This window comes from Plecotus auritus, assembly GCF_963455305.1.
Source record: "Plecotus auritus genome assembly, chromosome: 6".
Taxonomy (NCBI): Eukaryota; Metazoa; Chordata; class Mammalia; order Chiroptera; family Vespertilionidae; genus Plecotus; species Plecotus auritus.
This window is the reverse complement of record NC_137773.1, coordinates 148,347,680-148,372,360: the sequence shown is the minus strand read 5'-3', so window position 1 is coordinate 148,372,360 and position 24,681 is coordinate 148,347,680. Positions and strand designations below refer to the sequence as shown.

The window sequence follows — 24,681 nt, the reverse complement described above, 5'->3', positions numbered from 1 at the left end:
TACTAAAACTGCATACAAATATATTGAAAACAAAACAGACTGGAAATAATATAGGACTAGAAAAACAATATAAAAGAATAGAAATCAATCCATGTAAGCATAGAACTTAAGCTATGACACAGGAAAATTTTCAATTTTAGAGGAATAGGGGTGAATTAATAAATGATAACTGATGTAATGGATTATTCATTTGGAAGTAAACACCCTACACTTTTAAAAGCTATCAGAGAGGTGTGGAAGCAAAGGACTCTAAAGAACTTAAACTCCAGAGAGACAAACCCTTCTTGGACTGGCAGAAACTGGTGATTGTTAGAGGCACTGCCAACTATGGGCATAGGTGAATGGATGATTATATATAAGGGCCTTAACCAGGAGGCAGGATAAAACAGAAAACTACATAAGTCATATCAAAATCAACTTGCTGGGAATCTTAAAAAAAGAGAGAGAATTTTAAAACAACCAATTTTAAAACAACCTACAGGGAACCAAAGAATTAAAAAAATGGCACACTTCTCATCAAAAACAATGAAAGCCAGGGGATAATTGAATGACATATTTAAAATACTGAAAGAGAAAAGAACTGCCCATCAGTAGGAGGAAAAACCCAGCTTCCCTGTTGCCCTACAAAGATCAAAGATTGGATAGCTATCTACAAAGAAAACAGTTCTGGGAGACTTCTAGAGTCCACTAAGGAAATTTTAACACAACAAAACTGAGAATAATCACACAAGAAAAAGAGGAAGACATCGTTTTTTAACCGGCATCATCCCCCAAACTGATATTGTTCAGTGCTAAGAAACTTCCCAGCAAGAAGAGTTCCTCTGAACAGAACAGAGTGGGGTGAGTGACCAGCTTCTTCAGCTTCACAGGACACTGCACACAGGTCACACTTTGGTTTCACCCCACCCTGACCAGCAAAGCTGAAATGTGGTAAGCCGGCTAGGAACAGGAATAAAAGCAGAGGTTATTATTAGAAGACAAACAGCAGGTGTGATCACGGTTCAGAGACCAGCTCTGCAGACTAACTCAGCAGATTTTGCCACTGATGAAGCCAAAGGCCAGCAGGACCACTGAAGCCTTGTCTACTTTCCTCCCAGAGGTATTTGCACTCACAAATACCAACTACTGGAGTCCTTCCTGCTCCTTTCTCTTGCCACTGCAGGACAGCACCCTCAGCCATCCATGAATTCTACTGCTGAAAAAGTGTAATAATCCAGTTTCCTCAGCCTGTCACCCCCCCACCCCACCACCATAGGAGCCATGGCTCAAAGCCAACTTGGGATTCTGCAGCTTCACAATTGCAAGATACCAGCCTAGTGCCCATCCCCACCACCACCACTGTGCCAATGCTCAGTAGTAACCCCCTCCGGCTTTGCACCACTAACCTGATACCAATCATTGGCCTTCACTGCAGTGCAAATGCAGGGGGGTGAGGAGGTATGCAGATACCAATGAGTGCACTGACAGCCAAGGTACCCTGTCACTGTTTGTAGACCCAAATCAGGCTCTGTCTTCTGTAACTAGCCAGCATCACCATGCCTACTGTAACTACCCCCGCCAAGCTGTGTACCTGCACACCATAACCTGGCATGAGTCTCCACTGTAGTGTGCATGTCTGGGGAGAGAGACCTGGCAACCACAGGAGAGGATGCTGCTAGCCAGGTCCTCTATAGCTGCCAGTGAAACCAATTAGTCCCAGTCCTCGCTACCTGCACTGGCCCTCATCACTACAAGTGTGTATGCAAATGGCCTCTGCCACATGTTAGTGTCTGCAGCTGACCACCACAGCAGAGTGTTTGCACACCACCGGCTCCAACCACCATCACTGACTGACTTCATCCCTAGTTACTGGATCTGAAGGTGCTGCCTAACACATCGACAACCCTTGCAGCAATTGCAGATTGTTGCTTACACTGCTCACCAACAACCACACAGTCAATGCTGTGGACCCAAGTGGCATGAGCCCAAGAGACATCACGAGCCCCCTATTCTCTGCCAGACCTAGTGCTGCCACATGCCCCTGCATTTAGTACTCTGCACCACTAGACTCAAGTCACAGCATAGCCCAGTGTGCCCTTACCACAGGTGAAAGAATTCCCTTACTGGAAATCAGTCTATAAAGTCTGGAAGAGGTACTACTTCGTCAAATGTGCAGACACAAAATCAGGACACAGTGATTAGAAGAATCAGAGAGATATTTCTCCACCAAAGGAATATAGTACATCTCCAGTAACTAGGCCAAAGAAACAGATCCAGAAATTGCCTGAATAAGAACTCAAAACTGTTCTACAGATGGTCAGAGAGCTACAAAATAACACAGATAAACAATTAAAATGATATAAAAAATACAAGAACAAATGAGAAGTTCAGTAAGCAATAGAAAACACAAGAAAGAACTAAACAAATTTTGGAGCTGAAGAATATATGACTATAATGAAGAATTCAATCGAGTTTCAACAGCTGACTTGAACAAACTGAAAGTAGAATCACTGAACTAGAATACAGATCAGCTGAAATTATCCAATCAGAGGAGCAAAATGAAAAAGAAATCAAGAAAGCCTACAGAAATTATGAGATATCATCATAAAAAAGTAATAACATATACTCCACTGGAGTCCCAGGAGGACAGAGAAAAAGGTATAGAAAGCTTATTTAAAGAAATAATAGCAAAGATTTTCCCAAACCTGGAGGAAGATTTGGACATCCAACATTATGCAGCAAATAGGCCACCTCAAATCTTCAATCAAAAACATACTTCCTGCCCTAGCCAGTTTGGCTCAGTGGATAGAGCATCGGCCTGGGGACTGAAGGGTCCCGGGTTCGATTCCGGTCAAGGGCACATGCCCAGGTTGTGGGCCTGATCCCCAGTTGGGGGCATGCAAAAGGCAGCCAATCAATGATTCTCTCTAATCATTGATGTATCTCTCTCTCTCTCTCTCCCTTCCTCTCTAAAATCAATTAAAAAAAAAACACAAAAAAACAACTCCCTCATGTCCTGGCCAGTGTTGCTCAGTGGTTAGAGTGCCGCCCCATGCACTGAAAGGTCGTGGGTTCAATTCCAGTCAAGGGCACGAACCTGCATTTGGGGCTAGTGCAGGAGACAACTAATAGATGTGTCTCTCTCACATTGGTGTTTCTATTTCTTCCTCCCTTCCTCCCCCCTCCCACTCTCTATAAAAATCAATGGAAAAAATATCCTTCCATGAGGATTAACAAAACAAACAAACAAACAAACAAACAAACATTATTCTTCAAGATACATAAGAACAAAACTCTCTGAACCAAAACTAAAGAGAGAATTTTAAAGCAAGAGAAAAAATAATTCTCTCCAAAGGAAACCCCAATAAGGCTATCAGCGTATTTCTCACCAGAGACCTTACAAGCTAGGAGAATGGGATGATATATAAGCATACAGTCAGATTCTGAACCCGTAATATAGTAAGTGATATGGTACTCTGTTAACTACCTAATTCTAGTATAAATGTTGAAGAAAAAAATATTAAAAATACCTTCAATAGTTCGTTAATGTTTACACAATATAAAAAAAAAATGACTGCCGAAACCGGTTTGGCTCAGTGGATAGAGCGTCGGCCTGTGGACTGAAAGGACCCGGGTTCGATTCCGGTCAAGGGCATGTACCTTGGTTGCGGGCACATCCTCAGTGGGAGGTGTGCAGGAGGCAGCTGATCGATGTTTCTCTCTCATCGATGTCTCTAGCTCTCTATCCCTCTCCCTTCCTCTCTGTGAAATATCAATAAAATATATTAAAAAAAAAAAAATGGAGCTGGGAGCGCAGCTCAGGAACCCCGCACCCCACGCCGGACCCTCGTGGACGCCCAGGCCAAGAGACCCCGAGCCCGGAGGGGCTAGTTCCCGTCGCGGGGCCAGTGGACCCAGAGCTGGCCGTGCCGGGGCGGGCGCCTCTAGGCCGCCAGATGTTTGCCATCCAGCCAGAGGCAGCTGAGGGGGGCCAGTTTTTGGGGGGGCTGCCTCCTGGAGTATGTCAACCTGAGTTTCATCCAGACAGCAACTCCAACTTCATGGCCAGTGCCAAGGACGCCAATGAGAATTGGCATGGGATGCCAGACCAAGTGGAGCCCATCCTGATGAGGAGCTCTTCCGAGTTGCCCTCTGACAACCAGGCCTTTCAGGACCCTGGACTCCCTGAGGGGGAGCTCCGCAGCCCACCAGAGGGAGCAGAGATCCCCAGAGCTGAGCCTGAGAAGATGAGTAGTGCTGGCACAATCTGCTCCCCTCTGGAGGACAACGGCTATGCCAGCAGCTCCCTAAGCATTGACAGCCTTAGTAGCAGCCCTGAGCCTTCCTGTGGGACCCCTCACAGCCCTGGGCCTTCAGATCCCCTTCTGCCCTCGGTGGCCCAGGCTGTGCAGAAGCTGCAGGCTCAAGAGCGGTACAAAGAGCAGGAGAAGGAGAAGCACCACATGCACTTGGTGATGTACCGCCGCCTGGCCCTGCTCCAGTGGATCCGAGGCCTGCAGCATCAGTTGGTTGACCAGCAGGCCCGTCTTCAGGAGAGCTTCGACACCATCCTAGACAACCGAAAGGAGCTTATCCGCTGTCTCCAACATAAGGCAGCACCATCCCGGCCTTAGGACCAGGACTAAGAGTGTGCCTCTCTGGGGTGCAAGGGTATTTGTATATATTTGCAGGCATGTGTGTGATTGTGCACAAGTATATGATTATTAGCTGGTATGAGTGCAGGTAAGCATAAGTGAGTATGTATGTGCTAACATGTGCCAGGCATCAGCTTATGTGTGCTGTATATATACACAGCCTAAATTATGTGCAGGCCTGTGTGTGTGTCCATCTATGTATGTATGTATGTAAGAGAGTAATAACATTTTGGTTAGTTTACTTTATTGTAAGAATACAGTGTATAAAACATATAACATACAAAATATGTGTTAATCGACTATTTATGTTATCCATAAGGCTTCCAGTCAGCAGCAGACTATTAGTAGTTAAGTTTTTGGAGAGTCAAAAGTTCTACATGGATTTTCGACTGTTTCAGGGATCGACACTTCTAAAACCTTCATTGCTCATGGGTCAACTGCACATACAAAAGAAGTGTGTGCCTATGAGTAGGTTTGAATGTTGAGGCTTGTGGTGGGTGTATATGAGTGAGCTCTTGTCTGTGTAGGCCTATAAGTAGGGGTGCATGTGTGCTGGTGAAGCCTGGGAAGTGTCTATTAGGAATATGTATTTGCAGGCAGACTGCTGAGCAAGGGTGTGCAAATATATATTCAATTGCACATGTGGGGCATCCATCCACACCCTATGTTACCCATGACCTGCTCTAGCTTTTTTTCTCCACAGGGCCCCACTGCTTCCTGGAAAGAGGTTCTCTTGGGGTTTCCCAGGCCACCCCTCCTTCGCCTTCCCCTTACTCTTCCTAGATTTTGCTCTGCTAAGGCTGTTGTCCCTGACCATGGATTTGCTGTAGATAGTAGCCGCTTTGGCCTGTCAAGGCTTTTGGCTGCAATTTTGCCAGAGCAATTGGTAGAGAATTAGTATCAGGCAGGGGAGCTGGGGGTGGTGATTGACACCGTGGCAGGGATGGGGGTGGGATCAGAGAAGAAGAAAGGGACTGTCTCTCTTGAACTCTGCCTCCCAGCACGTGGGAGATGGGGATGTGGAGATGATAATGGTAGAACCCTGTGAAAAATAGGAGTTTGGGAATTCTTAAATGCCAGTTCCAAACAAACCACAAACTAGCCCCTCTCCACTGCAAAGGAGCTGTTACAGACCATATTGATTTATGCTTCTGATGAAAAGAAATGTGTGCTAATAAGCTTGCAAGGAATGGACAAGGTGTTCCCCGGCTGTTGGGTAAAATCTCTCTTGCATCTCTGTGCCTCTACTTGCTGTGCCTCTCTGGATTTAGCAGCACTGGATGTTGAATTAGTTTGGTTCTTTTCCCTTAAATCAGACGGTCTGTGCCAGGAGGAGCCACAGTTCTTTGAAGAGGGAACAGGGCGCAGGGTCAGCCCTACCTCTGTAAACTCTTAGGATGCTGAATCATACCCCCTTTCATCATTGAAATTCCCTCTAAATGGGAGTTGACAGGCTCCAGCAGAAGCTCTGTGAGGTGGAGAGCTGGTGAATTCTGGATAGAGCCAAAGACTAAGGTAGCCAAGCTCTCTGTTTTGCTTCTGGGAGCCAAGAGGTTGCAAGATCCTAATGTGTGAGCAGTGGCATGGAGGTCATTGATACTAGTAGTCTGGCTCTCAGTCTTCCTATCTGTAAAATGTGGGGGCTCTTTCTATCTCTAAGTGGGTGGGTGGGTGAAAGCAATGGGGAGTGAGGCTGAGACAGTGACCCTGGGGACTTGTGTCTAGCTCTTGCATGTTGAGTCTGAACCAAGATGAATAAACTGGAGCAGAGAAATGCAAAAAAAAAAAAAAAAAAAAAAAATGACTGAGGGGAGAGAACCAAGATAGCAGGATAGTTGCTGCCTCTCACAACCACATCAAAATTACAACTAAAAGGCAGAACAACTACCACCCAGAACCGCGGGAAAGCTGGCTGAGTGGAAGTTCCACAACTAGAGAGGTGAAAAAAGCGCATTGAGACTGCTAAGAGGTGCTGAGGCGCAGAAAGTGCTGGCACCTGGATGTGCTGCTCTTTTAAACAGGAGGGAGATACAAGCTCCCACTTGCTCTGAACTACAGTTCCGGGCGAGACTCTGGGGGACCCAGACACATACGGGGAGAAACTGGACTGTCTGACATCAGGAGAGAAACGTGAGGGCGGCTTTCTCTCAGAGATGCTTCAAAGTGATCATTGTTCCTACGTGGGGGTGCGGGACACGGAGACCCCGGGGGCCTCTCTGGTGCAGGGCTAACTGGCAGCCATTGCTGTTTGCTCTGCCCTGGTGATTCCCAGAGACCCAGCCCCACCCAATTTACAACCCCACCCAAGCTGTGTGCATCGGCTTTTGCATATGAATGGCCTGTCCTTTCTCCACCTAAAACCTGTCAAACTGCAGCTGGGTCAGAGAGCCCCAGAGCTTCCAAAAGAAGGTCCAAGGCCTGGCAGCAGCAGCCTGCCTTGCTTCACAGCTGGGCCTTGTCTGGGCACTTCCAAATCCCATACAAAGAGAAGGAATCTGCAGATGTCTCTGGAGCTCCTGCTGGGTGGCCCCAGACAGTGGCTGACCTTGCACCTCCTTGGAGATCCAAGAGCCAGTGTACCCAGTGGTCAGAGTGAGACCATACTGGATTACAACTCTTCACATCCATAAGAGACACACTCAAGGGGCAGACTCAGTGAGCACCAAAGCCCCACTGAAGCAAGTCCTGCCCCATAAGGGTGTCTCCTGCGCAACAGATCTTCCAGTGTAGACACAGCTGGTCATCACAGCCAAATGGCCTGGAGGTAAATTCCTACCAGTGATACCAACAGAAATCAAGGGTTAACTACAACAAGACTGTGCACCCAGCCCACAAAGGGGTGCACCAGAAGCGTCCACCTCAGGTGACTGGGGAGGCTGAGCCACTGGGCCCTATAGGACACCTACCACACAAGGTCACTCTATCAACTCAAGGAGACTTAGCAGCTACCTAGTACATAGAAACAAACACAGGGAAGCAACCAAATGCAGAGACAAAGAAACAAGTCACAAATGAAAGAAATGGATGAAAGCAAAATACTGGATACAGAGTTCAAAACCATGGTTATAAGGTAACTCAAGAATCTTCTAGGAACCTCTGAGAAATTTAGTGAGACCCTCAAGGATATGAAAAAGGACCAATTAGAAATTAAGCATACACTGACTGAAATAAAGAATAATATACAGAGATTCAACAGCAGACTAGATGACAACAAGAATCAAGTCAAAGATCTGAAATACAAAGAAGCAAAAAACACCCAACCGGAAAAGCAAAAAGAAAAAAGAATCCAAAAATATGAAGATAGTATAAGAAGCCTCTGGGACAACTTCAAGCGTACCAACATCCGAATTATGGGGGTGCCAGAAGAAGAGAGAGAGCAAGATATTGAAAACCTATTTGAAGAAATAATGACAGAAAACTTCCCCTACCTCGTGAAAGAAATAGACTTCCAAGTCCAGGAAGTGCAGAGAACCCCAAACAAGAAGAATCCAAAGAGGACCACACCAAGACACATCATAATTAAAATGCCAAGAGCAAAAGACAAAGAGAAAATATTAAAAGCAGCAAGAGAAAAACAGTTATCTACAAGGGAAGGGAGTAACCATATGACTGTCGGGGCACGGGGGCGCTGGAGTGGGAGCTATGGGGGGGGAAAAGAGGAACATCTGTAATAATCTGAATAAAGATTGAAAACAAACAAAAAACAAACAAACAAACAAAAATTACTGAAAAACATAAAAGGGAAGGGGAATAAAAGGGTTGTTTTTGTATGTAATCAAAGTTGAATTGCTATTAGCATAAAACAGACTATTATATGTGTATAAGATGTTTTATGTAAATCTCATGGGAACTACAGAGCAAAATTGTTTTGTTTCTTGATTTATGTTTTTCTTCCATTTCTACTCCGCCATCTGGATGGAAGCCCAGAGTGCTCTAAGACAGAGGTCGCCAACCAGTGGTCCATGGACCACTGGTGGTCTGTGAGGTCCGAAAGGTTGGTGACCGCTGCTCTAAGAGATAAACAGAAAAGACAAACAGAAGGGACTAAAAGTATATCATTATGGAAAACCATCAATTTGCATAGGAAAGCAGTAAGAAAGAAAGAGGGGGAAAAAGAACTTCAAAACAACCAGAAAACAATCAAATAGATAGCCTGAGAAAGTCCTTGCCTATCAATAATTAATCTAAATGCACAGAACTCTCCAATCAAAAGGATAAAGTGGATGGATGGAAGAATAAAAAACAAGACCCAAATACATACTGGCTACAAAAGACTTACTTCAGTTTCAAGAACACATATAGGCTCAAAGTGAAGAGATGGCAAAAATATTCCATGAAAGTAGAAAGTAAAGATAGCTATACTTATATTAGACAAAATAGACTTTAAGCCAAAAACAGTCACAAGAGACAAAGATTATCGTATACTCGTATAATAAAAGGCTAATATGCAAATCGACCAAACTGCGGAATGACCAGTTGCTTTGACACGCACTGAGCACCAGGAGGCAGTTGCTCATCATAGGAGCTGCCCCCTGGTGGTCAGTGCACTCCCACAGGGGGAGTGCCACTCAGCCAGAAGCTGGGCTCACTGCTGGCAAGCACAGCGGTGGTGGCAGGAGCCTCTCCCACCTCCATGGCAGCGCTAAGGATGTCTGACTACTGGCTTAGGCCCGCTCCCCACGGGAAGCAGGCCTAAGCCAGTAGTCGAACATCCTCTGAGGGATCCAGGACTGTGAGAGGGCGCAGGCTGGGCTGAGGGACCCCTCTGAGTGCATGAATTTGTGCACTGGGCCTCTAGCCTGTACATAATGATCAGGGGGTGAAATGATCAAAAAGCTACAACTATGATAAATATATATGCACCAAACATCAGAGCACCTAAATATATTAAGCAAATACTAGTAGATGGGATAAACAGACCTCAATACAACATTAGGGAACTTCAATACCCCATTTTCAAAAATAGATCATCCTCCTATATAATAAAGAGGTAATATGCAAAATGACCCTCACACCCTCACAAGATGCCTGCCTATGACCAGGCCGGCAGGGGGATTAGTGAGGGACGACCAAGCAACTGAACAAGCAGGCTGTGTGGGGTGACCAGGCTGGCAGGGGCGTTAGTGAGGGACGACCAAATGACTGAACAGCAGGCTGCCTGGGGAAACCAGGCCGGCAGGCAGGTGAGCGATTAGGAACCAGTGGGCCAGGATTTTGAGAGGGATGTCTGACTACCGGTTTAGGCCAAATCCCCAGGATTGGGCCTAAACCAGCAGTCGGACATCCCCCAAGGGGTCCCGGATTGGAGAGGGTGCAGGCTGGGCTGAGGGCACCCCCACGTGCATGAATTTCATGCACCAGGCCTCTAGTCCTATCTAATAAAGAGGGAATATGCAAATTAACCATCACTCCATCACAAAGATGGCTGCACCCACAGCTGAGGCCAACTTCCCATAAGGAGCCTTAACAAGCAATCAGCAGGGACCTGAGGCTACACCCTCCCCCACTCCCATGGGGCTTGACAGGGGATCTCAGCCTGCCTTCCACACCCAGCAGGGCTTGACAGGAGACCTCAAGGTTCGTTTCCTGTCCTGGTGCTGGGCTAGGGGACCTCAGGCTGCTCCCCCCGCCCCAGGGCCAGGCCGGGGGACTTCAGGTCATGCCCCCCACCTGGTGGGGCTTGATGGGGGACCTCAGGCCATGCCCCCAACCAGGTGGGACTTGACAGGGGACCTCAGGCCGCACCCCTTGCCCCAGCACTGAGCCAGGGGACCTGAGGCTGTGCCCCCTTGCCTGGCGGGGCTTGACAGGAGACCTCAAGGTGCATCCCCAGTGCTGGGTCGGGGGATCTCAGGCCACACCACCCCCCCGCCCAGGAGGAACCTGAGGCTGCACCCCCCTGCTGGTGGGGCTTGACAGGGGACCTGAGGCTGTTCCCCCTCCCAGTGCCGGGCCAGGGGATCTGAGTCTGAGCCCCCCCATCCCCTGCTTGGTGGGGCTTGACGGGGGACCTCAGGCCATGCCCCCCACCCAGCGGGGCTTGATAGGGGATCTCAGGCCATGTCCCACACCTGGCAGGGCTTGACGGGGGACCTCAAGGCATGCCCCCCCCACCCCGGTCTGGGCTGGGGGACCTCAGGCCACGCCCCCTGTCCTGGCACCAGGCCAGGGGACCTGAGGCTACATTCCCTGCGGGGCTTGACAAGGGTGGGACTAGCCAGGTCTGGATCTATCCCAATGAGGGGGGGGGGGGGGTCAGCCGGGTCTGGGTCTCACGCGATTTTGAGGCGCATGTGGGTGGACAGGGACTTGACTCTGGGTCCCGTGGTGTGCCCCAAACTCTGACAGGAGGAAGGTTTTCATATACATTTTACTAATTTTCTTTCATCTCTGACACTTCTATAATAGAGAAAGGGCAAATAGCAATATTAAATTATTTCCTCTAATTAATCCCCTTTTAATGTGCATGAATTTCGTGCACTAGGCCACTAGTATAGAAATAAAATGAAGGTTTGAACCATACATATTTCAGAACAAATGGAACAGACAAATGCTGAGCATTCCATCCAACAGGTACAGAAGACACATGAAAAATTCTTCAGGGCTAATCACATATTTCACAAAACAAGTTTTAGCAAATTTAAAGCTGAAATCATATTAGGTATCTTTTCTGACCAGAATGGTAGAAACTAGAAATCAGTAACACAGAAAATTGAAAAATCGCAAAATGTAGAGATTAAACAAAATGCTACTGAACAATCAATGAGTCAAAGAAGAAATAAAACTGGTAATCAAGAAATGCTTTGAAACTAACAAAAATGGAAGCACAACATATTAAAACCAATTGAATACAGCAAAAACATTTCTAAGAAGGCTACAGCAATAAATCCCTATATTAAGAAACAAAAAAGATCTCAAATAATCAACCTCACTATACACCTCAGAGCACTAGAAAAAAAAGAACTAAGCCCAAACACAGCAGAAGGAAGGAAACAATAAAGATCAGAGGAGAAATAAATGGAAAAGATCAATGAAATTAAGAGCTGGATTTTTTAAAAGAATCAAAATTGCCCAACATTTAGCTAAACTTAAAAAAAAAAAGAGGACTCAAATAAAATCAGAACTAAAAGGATATTATAAATTGATACCACAGAATACAAAGGATCATGAGAAGCTAGTATGAACAATTATATGCCAACAAACTAAACAACCTAGAAGAAATGGATGAATTTGTAGCAACATACAACTATGATTGAATCATGAATATAAAATCTTAACAGACTGATTACTGCTATGAAGATTAAATCAGTAATCAAAAACCTCCCAAAATAGAAAATGCCAGAACCAGATGGTTTCACTGGTGAATACTATCAAATATTGAAAGAAGAATCCATGCCAACCCTTCTCAAACCAATCTCTTCCAAAAAATGAAAGAGGAAGAAACCCTCTCAAATTCATTTTATAAGGCTAGCATTATACACATAACAAAGTCAGATGATACTGATTGGAAAGTATAGATGTAAAAATTCTCAACAAAATATTAGCAAGCCAAATTCAACAGCACATTAAAAGAAGCATTCACCGTGATCAAGTAGGATTTGTTCCTGGGATGCAAAACTGATTCAACATATGTAAATCAATAAACGTGATATACCACATTAAAACAGGGAAACATAAAAATCATATGATTTTCTCGGTAGGTGCAAAAAAGCTTTTTTTTGACAAATGCAACATGATAAAAAACAAACAGAGTGCAGAAGAAATATACCCAACCTCAACAAAAACCATATATAACAAACCCACAGCCAACATTATACTCAGTGATATACTAGTAAGGTTGAAAGCTTTTTCTCTAAGATCAAGGACAAGAGTAGGGTTAACACTTTCACCACTTCTGTTCAACAGATTACTGGAAATCCTAGCCACAGCAATCAGGCAAGAAAAAAAAAAGGCATCCTAACAGGAAAGGAAGAAGTATAATAATCTCTGTGTACAGATGATATAATCTTATATATAGGAAATCTAAAAAACTAATCAACAGATTTAATAAAGTTGCAGGATACAAAATCAAACATACAGAAAACAGTTGTTTTCTATATTAAATTCAATTGTGTTTTTATACTGAATAAAATTTAATAAATTAACATTTAATATAAAAAAATAATCTGAATAAAAAATGGACAGAGATGCCCGGCTCATGTAACTCAATGGTTGAAGCCTTGACCCGAATCAGGAAGTCTCGGTTTGGTTCACCCCTCAGGGCACATGCCTGAGTTTTGGGCTTGATCCCCAGTAGGGGGTGTGCAGGAGGCAGCCAATTCATGATTCTCTCTCATCATAGATTTTCTATCTTTCTCCCTCTCCCTTCCTCTCTCTAAAATCAATAAAAACATATTTTTTACAAAAGGGCAGAGAAACGGAATAGACAGGTTCTGCAGAAGACATACAAATGACCAAGAAGTACATGAAAAGATGAGCAACATCACTAATCACCAACTAGAAACAAATCAAACCCATAATGAGATATCATTCACACCTGTTAGAATGACTATCATCCAAAAGAAGATAAATAATAAGTTTTGGTGAGGTTGTGAAGAAAAGGGAACTCTGGGAAACTGTTGGTGGGAATGCCAACTGTTAAAGCCATCATGGAAAACAGTATGGAGGCTCTTCAAAATATTTTGTAAGTATAACATAATTTAGAAGGGAAATTTATTTTGTGTATTTTAACATCACTTGAATTGTAGTCAGAGAACAAGGTAAAACATTCCTTGATAAAATATTTCAAGATTTTCTTTTTATCCTCAATATTCTGCAGTTACACTGCACTATTAATAGCTATGTCATTATTTTCACTTATCTTGTTCATAGCAGCACAATTTACAATAGCTAAGATCTGGAAACAGCCCAAGTGCCCATCAGTAGATGAATGGATAAAAAAGCTGTGGTACATTTATACCATGGAATAATATGCAGCAGTTAAAAGAAAAAGAATCTCTTACCCTTTGAGACAGCATGGAGAGACCTGGAGAGCATTATGCTAAGTGAAATAAGTCAGTCAGAGAAAGACAAGTATCACATGATTGCACTCATATGTGTAATCTAAGTAACAAAATAAACTGATGAACAGAGTGGATCCAGAGACACGGAAGCATGGAGCAGAGTGGGGAATCTCAGTGAGGGCGGGGAAGAGTGGATGGGTGGGAGATAATCAACCAAAGACCTGTGTGGATATATGCAGAACCATTGGACACAGACAACAGGGTGCTGAAGGCCTGGGGCGGGGAGTGGGGGCAGGCTGGAGGGGGTCAATGGGGGAAAAGGGGGACATATGCAATACTTTCAACAATAAAGAATTTTATAGAAAAGTAGAATTATAAATTTCAAAAAAGAGTATATAAAATGTCAATCTATATACTAACAAGTTCCACATAAATTATTGACTATTACTTTATATTGACTATTATAAATAAAATAAAAACACTTAAAATTTACCTGCATTGCACTTTTCCCCAGTTTCACCACTTCAAATAATGTGACAGGCTCCCCTTCACCATTCTGTTGAGGGTGCCCATTAGCTCTTCCACGGCCTGTTCCTCTAATACCAGCTTCAATTCTACTCTTCTCTCCTGGAGATTTTCGAGGTTTCTTATTTGTAGACTGGATAAAAAGATGAAGAAGAAAAAAAAAAAATAAATGCAGGCATACTTTGCTTTAGGCAGAATGATCTCAAATTATGTGTAATCCTGTGAAAGGTAGTTAGCACTATACTTTACTAAAGGCAAGAAACATAATCTAACCAAAGGAAGATTTACAATTTGTTTTCAGTGATAAAAAAGCGCAAACAGCAAAGCATAAGTTAATTTATATAAGTCATGAAAATAAAGTTAAAGAAAAAGGATTTAGTATTTTGTACAACAATAATGCCAAGATTGAACATTTTAACCACGTCCCCCTCTTGACATATCCTTCTTTGTACCCTCCTCATTACTCTCCTTCTTCAGAAACCCTGCTCAATAAAACTACTTGGAAATACTGTATATTCGACTTCTACTTAAGTGCACAAGTATTTCCTAGCCAGTCATGCAACAACTATACATTTGAACATATTTGGAACCACTCTAGGTACTGGAAATATGGAAATAAGCAAAGTAAATATTTCTGCCTTGCTGGAGTTTACATTCTTCAATTAACATCCCATCTCATGCCCCAAGTTTTTGAATTTTTAAAATTGATTTGAGAGAGAGGGAAAGCAGAGAGTGGGGGAGGGGAGAGAGGGAGAGAAAGGAAAAGATGGAGAGAAACATTGATCTGTTGCCCCATCCATCCATGCATTCATTATTTGGTTGATTCCTGTGTGCTCTGACGGGTGATCAAACCTGCAGCCTTGGCATATCATTGATTCTTGTATGTGCTCTGCACCTTGGAGGACAATCAAATCAACGGAGCTACCTGGCTAGGGCTCATGCCACCAGTTTAAAAAAAAAAAATCAACACTAACTACCACCTTACCTATGTCTCACCTTTAGAGTGAAGGGTAATTTAATAGAATTGCTTCCAGTTGCTGTTATTATTCACATAAATTTAATTTATATATAAACTCATCATGGTTGCTGCTTTGCCAAACTCACCCATGAAATTAATGTTGTTAACTGTAATAAATATTTCTTGAAACTCTCAACAGGCCTCATGATATCTTCCTTTCATTTCATTACCTTCTCCCTCCCTATATTCCTTACCTGTTTAGTGTTACCTTAGGTCTCTCTTGAGCAAGCATGTCAAACTTGCGGCCCTCAACGAATATTTTTGCAGCCCAGCCAACATAACGGTATGTAAGAAACGTTTTAATAAAAACTTTGTAACTAAATGTTTACAATATCCTGTTATGCATAATTATTAGTAACAACATTCGCTAATGACTGATTACCATAATAGTGTTGCATTCATTTCCCTTACGCGCAGGTGCACCATTTCTCTCCACGAATACTAGCAGCAAATATTTTAGCAGCGGACTGCCACGTCATTAGTCTTGGACTGACTTGTTTGGTGTACGCAACAGCAAATATTTTGTTTTCAGAGAACAAGAAAAATAGGTTTATTTGCGTTACGCTTATTAATTTGTGCAGTTATTCAGTGTCTAGTAAGTTAATGTTCAAGAAAAAATATTAATTTTTATTAAAATGTTATTTTATGTTAATGATTACTCATTTATTTCAGCCCTTTGTATTCAGCATGTCTCCATTGAAATAAACCTATGTTTCTATGAAAATTGAAGTTTTTGACTTTTTGTGGCCCACATAAACTTAAACTTTGTTTATTTGGCCGGTGTTAGCCTTTGAGTTTGACATGCTTGCTCTTGAGCACCTGTTCTTCTCAGTATTTATATTCTCTTTTGAGTGATTTATTGTCATAATAGGCCTGTTCAGTTATTAATTTACTAGAAGCCTGGTGCATGGATTTGTACACATTGAATGGAAATTAATTAGAAGGTGGCCGGTGGGACGGAACTGGGCGAGATGGGCTGGACATGCCCTAGAGCCAACCTTCCACAGTCCCACCCAGGCCGGCCACACCTGGGGCGGTGCCGGGGCTTGAAGGGCATCTGGGGAGTAAGCGGGGTCCCTCCAGCAGGTTAGGTCCCTTGGCCTGGCCTGTTGGGTTCAGGCCAAAACTGGCAGTCTAATATCCTCTGAGGGGTCCCAGAGTGCTAGAGGGCACTCTGCGAAGTTGCTATCACTCGGCAGCTCCTGCATTGAGCATCTGCCCCCTGGTGGTCATTGCGTGTCATAGCTACCGTCCAATAGGCCAGTCACTTAGGCTTTTATATACACTGAGTGGCCAGATTATTATGCTCTCTGAATGCATAATAATCAGGCGTGTGTGTGTGTGTGTGTGTGTGTGTGTGTGTTTATTAAAGGCCTGGTGCATGAATTTGTGCATAGGTGGGGTCCGGCCAGCCTGGCCAGGGGGAGGGACATGGGCATTGGCTGGCCTGCCTGATGGTCGAACTCCTGGTCGAGGGGACAATTTGCATGTTAGCCTTTTATTATACAGGATATACAATGAGTGGTCAGATTATTATGTGTTCAGAGATCATAATAATCTGGCCACTCAGTGTATATAGATTGCCCCTCACCTCCAAATCCACCCTTATTTGTCCCACTTTGTGCTGAACCCTGTAAACATTTATCTTTTATCATCTGCTACGGTGTTAGGCTTTGTAACTAGAGGGCACTGGAGGAATACTACAAAGCATAGCATGGAAGGGCTTCTCTCCCAGCTTACAGTACCCGTTCCCTTCATTTTCTATTCCTGTGTTCTTAGTACACTTTCACTCCTTTTAATAAATAGCCTTACAACCACTTTTGTGTGTGGATTTACACACAATGAGCTTACTGCTTATTTAATTATATTATTTAGAAGTTTTATATTTACTCCCTCAAAATGAAGACAGTACAGAGAATTCCCAAATACATCACATCTAGTTACCATTTATCTGATACATTTGCTACAATTGAATGAACCAATATTGGTACATTAACCAAAGTCCATACTTCAGATTTCTTAGTTTTTGCCTAATGACCTTTTTCTTTTTTGAGGACTCCACCCAGAATAAATAAACTACTCTTGGCTATGACAGTTTTTAGACTTTCCTGATTTTTGGTGACCTTGACAGTTTTGAGAAATTACTGGTCAGGTATTTTGCACAATGCTTCTCAACTGGGTTTGTCTCTTGTTTTTCCCATGACTCGACTGGAACTGTAGGTTTGGGATGATGTGAGAGATAAAATGTTACTTTTAAGTTCCTCATATCAAGAGTACGTATTATCAACACAATTTATCACTGTTAATGTTGACCTTAATCAGTTGGTTGAGGTGATGTTTGTCAAGTTTCTCCACTGTAAAGTTACTTTTACTCCAATTTTCATACTATACCCTTTGAAAGAAAGTTACCACAAGCACCCACATTTTAGGGATGGGAAATTATACTCCATCCCCTTGAGGGAGAAATATTTACACATATTATTTGGAATCCTTCAGAATGGGAGATTTGTCTATTCTCAGTTATACATTTAATCATTTATACTAATGTGGGCTAATCAATATTTATTTTATACTTTGGATTATAATTCCAACACTATTTTATTTTCTTGTTCAACTTGTTTCAGCTTTGGCCATTGGGAGAGCTTTAGTTGGCTTCTATGTCTATTTGACATATTCCCATTAGTATGTGTGTGTGCACGTGTGTGTGAATTTTAAACCATCTATATTCATAAAATTCATTCTTTTTCTGTAGAGTTCAATGGGTTTTAACAAATGCATAGTGTTGTGTATGCATGATTCTGGTATCATAAAGAAAAGTTTCATAACCTTTAAAAGATCCCTGAGCTTCATCTATTCAAACTTCCCATTTTCCCTTGACAAACACTAAAATTTTTTTGTCATCACCTATATAGTCTTTTATACTCAGTCATATAATTGAAATTACACAGTATGTGTAGCCTTTTCAAACTGGCATCTTTCACTTTAATAATTTGCACTGAAGAGTCATCCATGTCTTCCAGTGGCTAAAGAGCAAATTTCTTTCTATTTCTAAATAACATTCCATTGTATGGATGTGCCACAATTGTCATCCCTTTACCTAATAATGGACATCTCAGTCACCATTTTTGGCAATTAGGCATAAAGCGACTGACTATACACACTCACACGAATGGTTTTGTGTGGACGTTATTTTCAAAGCAGTATAAACACTTAGAAGGATGATTACTGAATCATATGGTAAAATTATTTTTAGCTTTGTACGAAACTGCAAAACTACTTTCCAAAATGGCTGTACCATTTTGTCTATCCACCAGCAAAAAATAAGAGTTCCTGTTCCTTCACATCCTTGCCATGAAATTGGTATTGTCAGGTTTTTAAATTTCAGCCATTCTAACAGATGTGTAATGGTATCTTGTCTTAATTTCCAATTCTTGAATGACATATTATTCATTCTTATATGTCCTTCCAGAGACATTTAAACATAATAAAAAAATGCAAAAGTAAAATTTTTAAAAGACATAAATAAATGGAAACCCTATCCCATGTACATAAACTGGAAGACTCAGTATTGTTAAGATGTCAATACTACCCAAAGTGCTCAACAGATTCAATTAAATATCTATCAAAATCCCAATGACCTTTTTGCAGAAATAAAAAAAAAAATTTATTTAATAGAAAATCTCAAAGGATGTTGAGTAGCCAAAACAATCTTGAATAAAGAACAATACTGAAAGACACATACACTTCCTGATTGCAAAACTTACTACAAAGCTATAGTAATTAAAACTGTAGTGCTAACATAAAGGCAAGACTAAGACCAATTGAAAAGAATAGAGACCTCAGAAATAAAGCCTCACATACATGGTTAAATACTTTTTTTTTTTTAAAACATATTTTATTGATATTTTACAGAGAGGAAGGGAGGGGGATAGAGAGCTAGAAACATCGATGAGAGAGAAACATCGATCAGCTGCCTCCTGCACACCTCCCACTGGGGATGTGCCCGCAACCAAGGTACATGCCCTTGACCGGAATCGAACCCGGGACCCTCCAGTCCGCAGGCCGACGCTCTATCCACCGAGCCAAACCGGTTTCGGCCATGGTTAAATACTTTTTGACAAGAGTACCAATATTATTCAATGAAGAGTATGAAAAAAAAAAAAGAAAAAGAAAAAAAAGAAAACCCACAGAATAGGAGAACATATTTGCAAATCATATATCTGATATGAAATCAATACCCAGAATATATAAAAAGCCTCCTAAAACAACAAAACAACATATCTGAAAATCATTGAAGGACTCATTTGAATAGACATTTCTCCAAAGATAAACAAATGGCCAATAAGCACATGAAAAGATGCTCAATATCACTAATCAATTGAGAAATGAAAATCAAAACTATAATGAGATGCCACCTCATACCTACGAGGGGTTATTATCAAAAAAACAGAAAACAAGTCTTGGCAGATGGCTACTATCAAAAAAAGAATGTAAGTCTTGGGGAGGATTTGGAAAAATTGCAATTCTTGTGAACTGTTGCTGAGAATGCAAAAAATACAGCTATTGTGGATAGCACTATGGCAGTTTCTCAAAATATTAATAATAGAATTACCATGTGATCCAGCAATTTACACATCTGAGTATATATCTGAAAGAACTGAGAGTCTCAAAAGATAATTTGTATAACCTTATGCTTATAGCAACATTGTTCATAATAGCTAAAACTTGGAAGCAATCCATTGGTGGACGGATAACCAAATGTGCTATACATGTACACTGGAATATTAATTCAGTCTTAAAATGGAAGAAAATTATGACACAGGCTACAACATGGATGAACCTCGAGGACGTTATGCTAAATGACGTAAGTTAGTAACAAGAAGACAAATAGTGTATGATTCCACTTATATCAGATACTTAGTCAAAATCATAGAGCCAACAAGTGGAATGATGATTGCCAGAGACTAATGGGAGGAGAGAATGGGGAGTTAAGATGAAGATGGATGGTGGTGATGATTGCACAACATTAGACATATATTTCATACAACTGAACTGTACACTTAAAAATGATTACGTTGGTTAAATCTTACATGTATTTCAACAATAAAAATTTGACATAAAACAACTAAAAGAAATGAAAGCAAGATCTCAAAAGATATCTTATGCACAGATGTGCATCATCTTATTTTCATTATCAATATATTTTGTAGCTAATTTATATCAAGATCTAGAGAATGTCTTATTCTTTTCTAAAAGCTACAGTGCTCCACAGCAGAGATATATGTTACTTTACTTAGCCAATAATCTGTTGATGGACATTTATTTTGTTTTGGACCTTCTATTATTACAAATAATAATACAACAAATAAGCCTGTGTATGTTTAGGAATGTCTGTGTGTGTAAAAGTAAAATACCCGTAATTCTCACACTCAAAAGGCTTTTAGCATTGATTATAAATGTGGCAAAAAATATAGATAAAAAACAAAAACCCATTTGATCTTACCTAGGTTCTATCTATATTTTCCCCCATTATCAGAAGAGTGATTTTCCTAGTACAGATCTAGATGGTAATATACAGTAACTAGTGGCCGAATTCGTGCACATTGAAAGGAAATTAATTAGAAGAAATATTTTAATATCGCTATTTGTCCTTTATAATAGAAGTGTCAGAGATGAAAAATTAGAAGAATGTATATGAAAATAACATATAAATTAATAAATAACATGATATAACAACAAAGACATGATATAAAAACAACATTGATAAAAACAATGACTGATAAATTGATTAAACTTATTCTAATATCTCCTTGTATACCACAATAAGAGTAAAAAACACTTTCAGAGTGCTTGACTAATTTCCCTTGTGATGAAGCATTTACAACTTTAACTTTAATATCACACGCTCTTCGAACTTGAGAGAAAGCAACATATAACTGACCATGTCTGAAAACGGATTCAGGTAGAAATATTCCTACTCTGTCTAGATTGGCGCCAGCGAGAGCTTTATATGTATTGCTCATGTGCGAGTCAATGTTTATTTTTAAATTGCCAGTGCGCGTCACATGTACCAGCCGGTCAGTCGGTCAGACAGACATGGTCGGTCACTTAGCCTTATATATATATATATATATACTAGTAGCCCTGTGCACGAATCCGTGCACCAGTAGCTCTCTGTGGAGCCTGGCCGCTCCGCGCCCGCTGCCCAGAGGCTCTCCGCGGCCCAGAAGCCCATCTGCATCCAGGCTTGGAACGCCTGCCTTGTCACCAGGGCGACAACACAAGCATTCTGTGCCCTGGCCTGGCCAGAGGCCCATCCGCGGCCAGGGTGGAACTCTTGCCTCATTGCTGCGGCGACAAAGCAAGCATTCCGCCCGGCCATTCACGCTGCCAACTCTCAGCGACCGCCCTCCCTCACCCCCATGACTGGGGGACTCCGGTGGGGCTGAGAGGACTGGGCGCTGCCATCTTGTGGCTATGGGCGCCGCCATCTTTGTGACAGAGGGATGGTTAATTTGCATATTACCCTTTTATTAGCTAGGATTATCCATTTACTCCAGGGACTAAAGTCCTATCCTTGAATCCCAGGCCACAACAGTCTGCCAGACCTGCATACACACTAGCTCTTCTAGCTCAACACAGATCTTTAAATGCTTACTGATCCCAGAGACATAGTCTTCTTGATGGAACAAGATCAGCTTACTCCATCTACTCCCAACCTAGGAAATCTTTCTCCCATTAATAGCAAGTGGAACTCTTCCCAAATACTGCTTCAACTTAGTAGTCATGTGCAGTTTATGTTTTGACTCATGGAGTCTCACTTATTCAACCTTCCATAATTCGTGCCCAAATGATACATATGTGATATTGCTGCTAAATATGCATAATCTGAATCTGACTCAATTTACAGAACACAAGGTATTAGAAAACAGATTTTTTGCTCATGCAACGTAACTTTTATTTTTTCATTCACCATGTAGTTACTATGTACAGGCACATAAAAACATTGACCCTGCCCTAGCCGCTTTGGCTTAGTGGATAGAGCGTAAGCCTGTGGACTGAAAGGTCCCAGGTTCAATTCTGGTCAAGGGCATGTACCTTGGTTGTGGGCACACCCCAGTAGGAGGTGTGCAGGAGGCAGCTGATCAATGTTTCTCTCTCATTGATGTTTCTAACTCTCTATCCTTCTCCTTCCTCTCTGTAAAAAATCAATAAAATATGTTTAAAAAAAATTGACCCTTGCATGTAGCACAACACATCCTATAAAATAAAAGGCTAATATGCATATTGACCAAACGCAGAACGACCAGTTGCTATGATGTGCACTGACCATCAGGGGCAGACACTCAACATAGCGTGCACCAGGCCTCTAGTAACTTTCAAAGTGCTTACAGTATTTAAGATGTATTTTTCAACATTCTAATACAATTTTGTCAATTGATGGTGGAGAAATGCTTCTGCTTTCTTTTTCATAAACATTTGTATAAGAAAGATTTCTATGGTCCACAGGGTTAATAATACAGACTCTAGGGTTACATGTTCATTGCTGTAGCTAATTCAAACAGTAGAGAGAAAAAGATATTAATAAATATCTGTAGAAAAATAAAGTTACCTAAAACAAAGCCTGCCTCAACATATTATGTAATGAATGTTATGGACAATATTCTCAGGAAGTAACAAAGATATACACTCCTCACTGCATCTTTGTGAAAATGTTGCAATTTAGTGTCAGAGGTTTTTAATTAATCTTTAGGACAAATGCCTTACTACAATTATATACTATTTAATTTAAATGTATACTTACATTTCTGGTAAACAGTTTTAAGTAAAAGTTAGTATAGCAGTATAGAAAAATTATTAAAAATTACTCTATCCCAAAGCTATGAATAGGATACACTGTAGTATGAATGAGCAATGACTTTTCTATAAGCTTTAAGAGACACAGACATACCAACTTTCTTTACTTTTGTGCCTTACCTGTATTTATCCATAAGTTATAAATATGAAATAACCCCTACCTTTCACAAATAATGTATAAACATAACTGCAACAGCTTACTGCAAAATCTTAACATACATATAATTGAAAGAAAAACAGAAACACAAATAACTACAATATAATATAGTAAACTATAGTATATAAAAATATTCTGTAAAGGAATTTGGTTCAAGACAAGTGTTGAAAGGGCTCTATGAAGGAAGAGATTACTTCTAGTGGCTGTAAACAGGAAAAGTTTCACAGAAGAGATGAGCTGCAAGTTGGAACTTAATGAATTAGTAAAATTAGTAAGATCAGCATAAGAAGAACTTAGGAAACAAGGATTCCAGAAAGACAAAAACATCATAGACTAAGGTGTAGAAGTAGGAAAGCACAAGCCACGTGTAGAAGGACAAAGATAGGTATCTGACTGAATGAAAGGCTATCATTAGGGAAACACATAAAATATTAGGTGTAAGGTAAGTCAAAAGAACATTCCCCCAAACAAAGACACTTCTTGCTATTTGAACAAGTTTTTGCAAAGGTCAACCTGGCACCCTGGCCGGTGTGGCTCAGTTGGTTGGCGGGTTTGATTCCTGGTCAGGGCACATATCAAGTACCAGTTTGATACTTGGTCAGAGCACATGCCGGAGGCAACCGATGTTTTTTTAAAAAAAGTCAACCTGGCAGTATTTAAAAGGATGTAAGGGAAAACAAAAAATATTGTAAGTAGAGAGATAGTAGAAGGAATTACAGAGAAGACACTGTGAAATAAAATTTCATCAGATCTAGAATCTCATTAGATAATGTAGAGGGGGAAGAAATTTTGGAGGAGGAAATTCAATAGTGACTCATGTTTTAATTCTGGGTTTCTGGAAAAATTTTGGTATGTTTTAAGAAAATTAAGGAAGTAAGAACTAAAAACTAGTCCGTGGAAGAAATGCTAAATATAATTTAAGAAAATAAAACAAAGCTAACATGAAAAAGAAGAGAGCATACAAGTCCAACTGATAAATACATTTCCAAAAGTGACCATGAAGTTTAAGCTACAAAAATCATTTTATAAAAATATTTGTTTCTTAGAAAAATAAAAATTGGCCTAGAAGATGATAAATAGGCCAATTCAGAAAAGAAACACAAATGATCAATATTTCAGAACATAATGATGAAATTTTACATCACTTAGAAATTAGTAAAGATTTAACAGTATTAATCAAAGGTATGATAAGCAATGCCACATACTGTGTTGTGTGAAAGGCAAACCAATAAGACACATTAAAAGCTTTCAAACATATGGCATACCTTTAGACTACCCAATCCACTTTTAGAAATGTAAGATAAAAAATATCAATGGCTCTAAAAAAAATTTTTTTTGCAAGCTAGTTTATGCCAGCACGGTTTAGATTAGTAAAGAAATTTTAATATGAATGTTCAATAGGGGATTAACTTGATACAAAATACTATATACTTACTAAAAATTATGTAAAATATTTAAATGATATCATAAAACTCACAGTATTGTAAA

At 41.1% G+C, this 24,681-nt stretch overlaps 2 protein-coding genes across 4 annotated transcripts in view; one reads left to right on the top strand and one right to left on the bottom strand.

Annotated features, from left to right (window-relative positions):
• The window catches only part of STAG1 (STAG1 cohesin complex component), a gene marked incomplete at its 3' end in the record, with an annotated part of 343,778 nt that overhangs the window by 188,366 nt on the left and 130,731 nt on the right, over positions 1 to 24,681 (bottom strand). For all 3 annotated transcript variants that reach the window (XM_080674892.1, XM_080674893.1, XM_080674891.1), the window contains exon 4: positions 14,130 to 14,294. In XM_080674892.1, the coding sequence (XP_080531018.1) occupies positions 14,130 to 14,294 (165 nt within the window). The remainder of the gene's footprint in view (positions 1 to 14,129; positions 14,295 to 24,681) is intronic.
• LOC308251468 (UPF0500 protein C1orf216-like) lies at positions 3,787 to 6,405 on the top strand. The gene has a single exon (XM_080674894.1). The coding sequence runs from the start codon at positions 3,936 to 3,938 to the stop codon at positions 4,611 to 4,613; it is 678 nt and encodes a 225-aa protein (XP_080531020.1). The 5' UTR covers positions 3,787 to 3,935; the 3' UTR covers positions 4,614 to 6,405.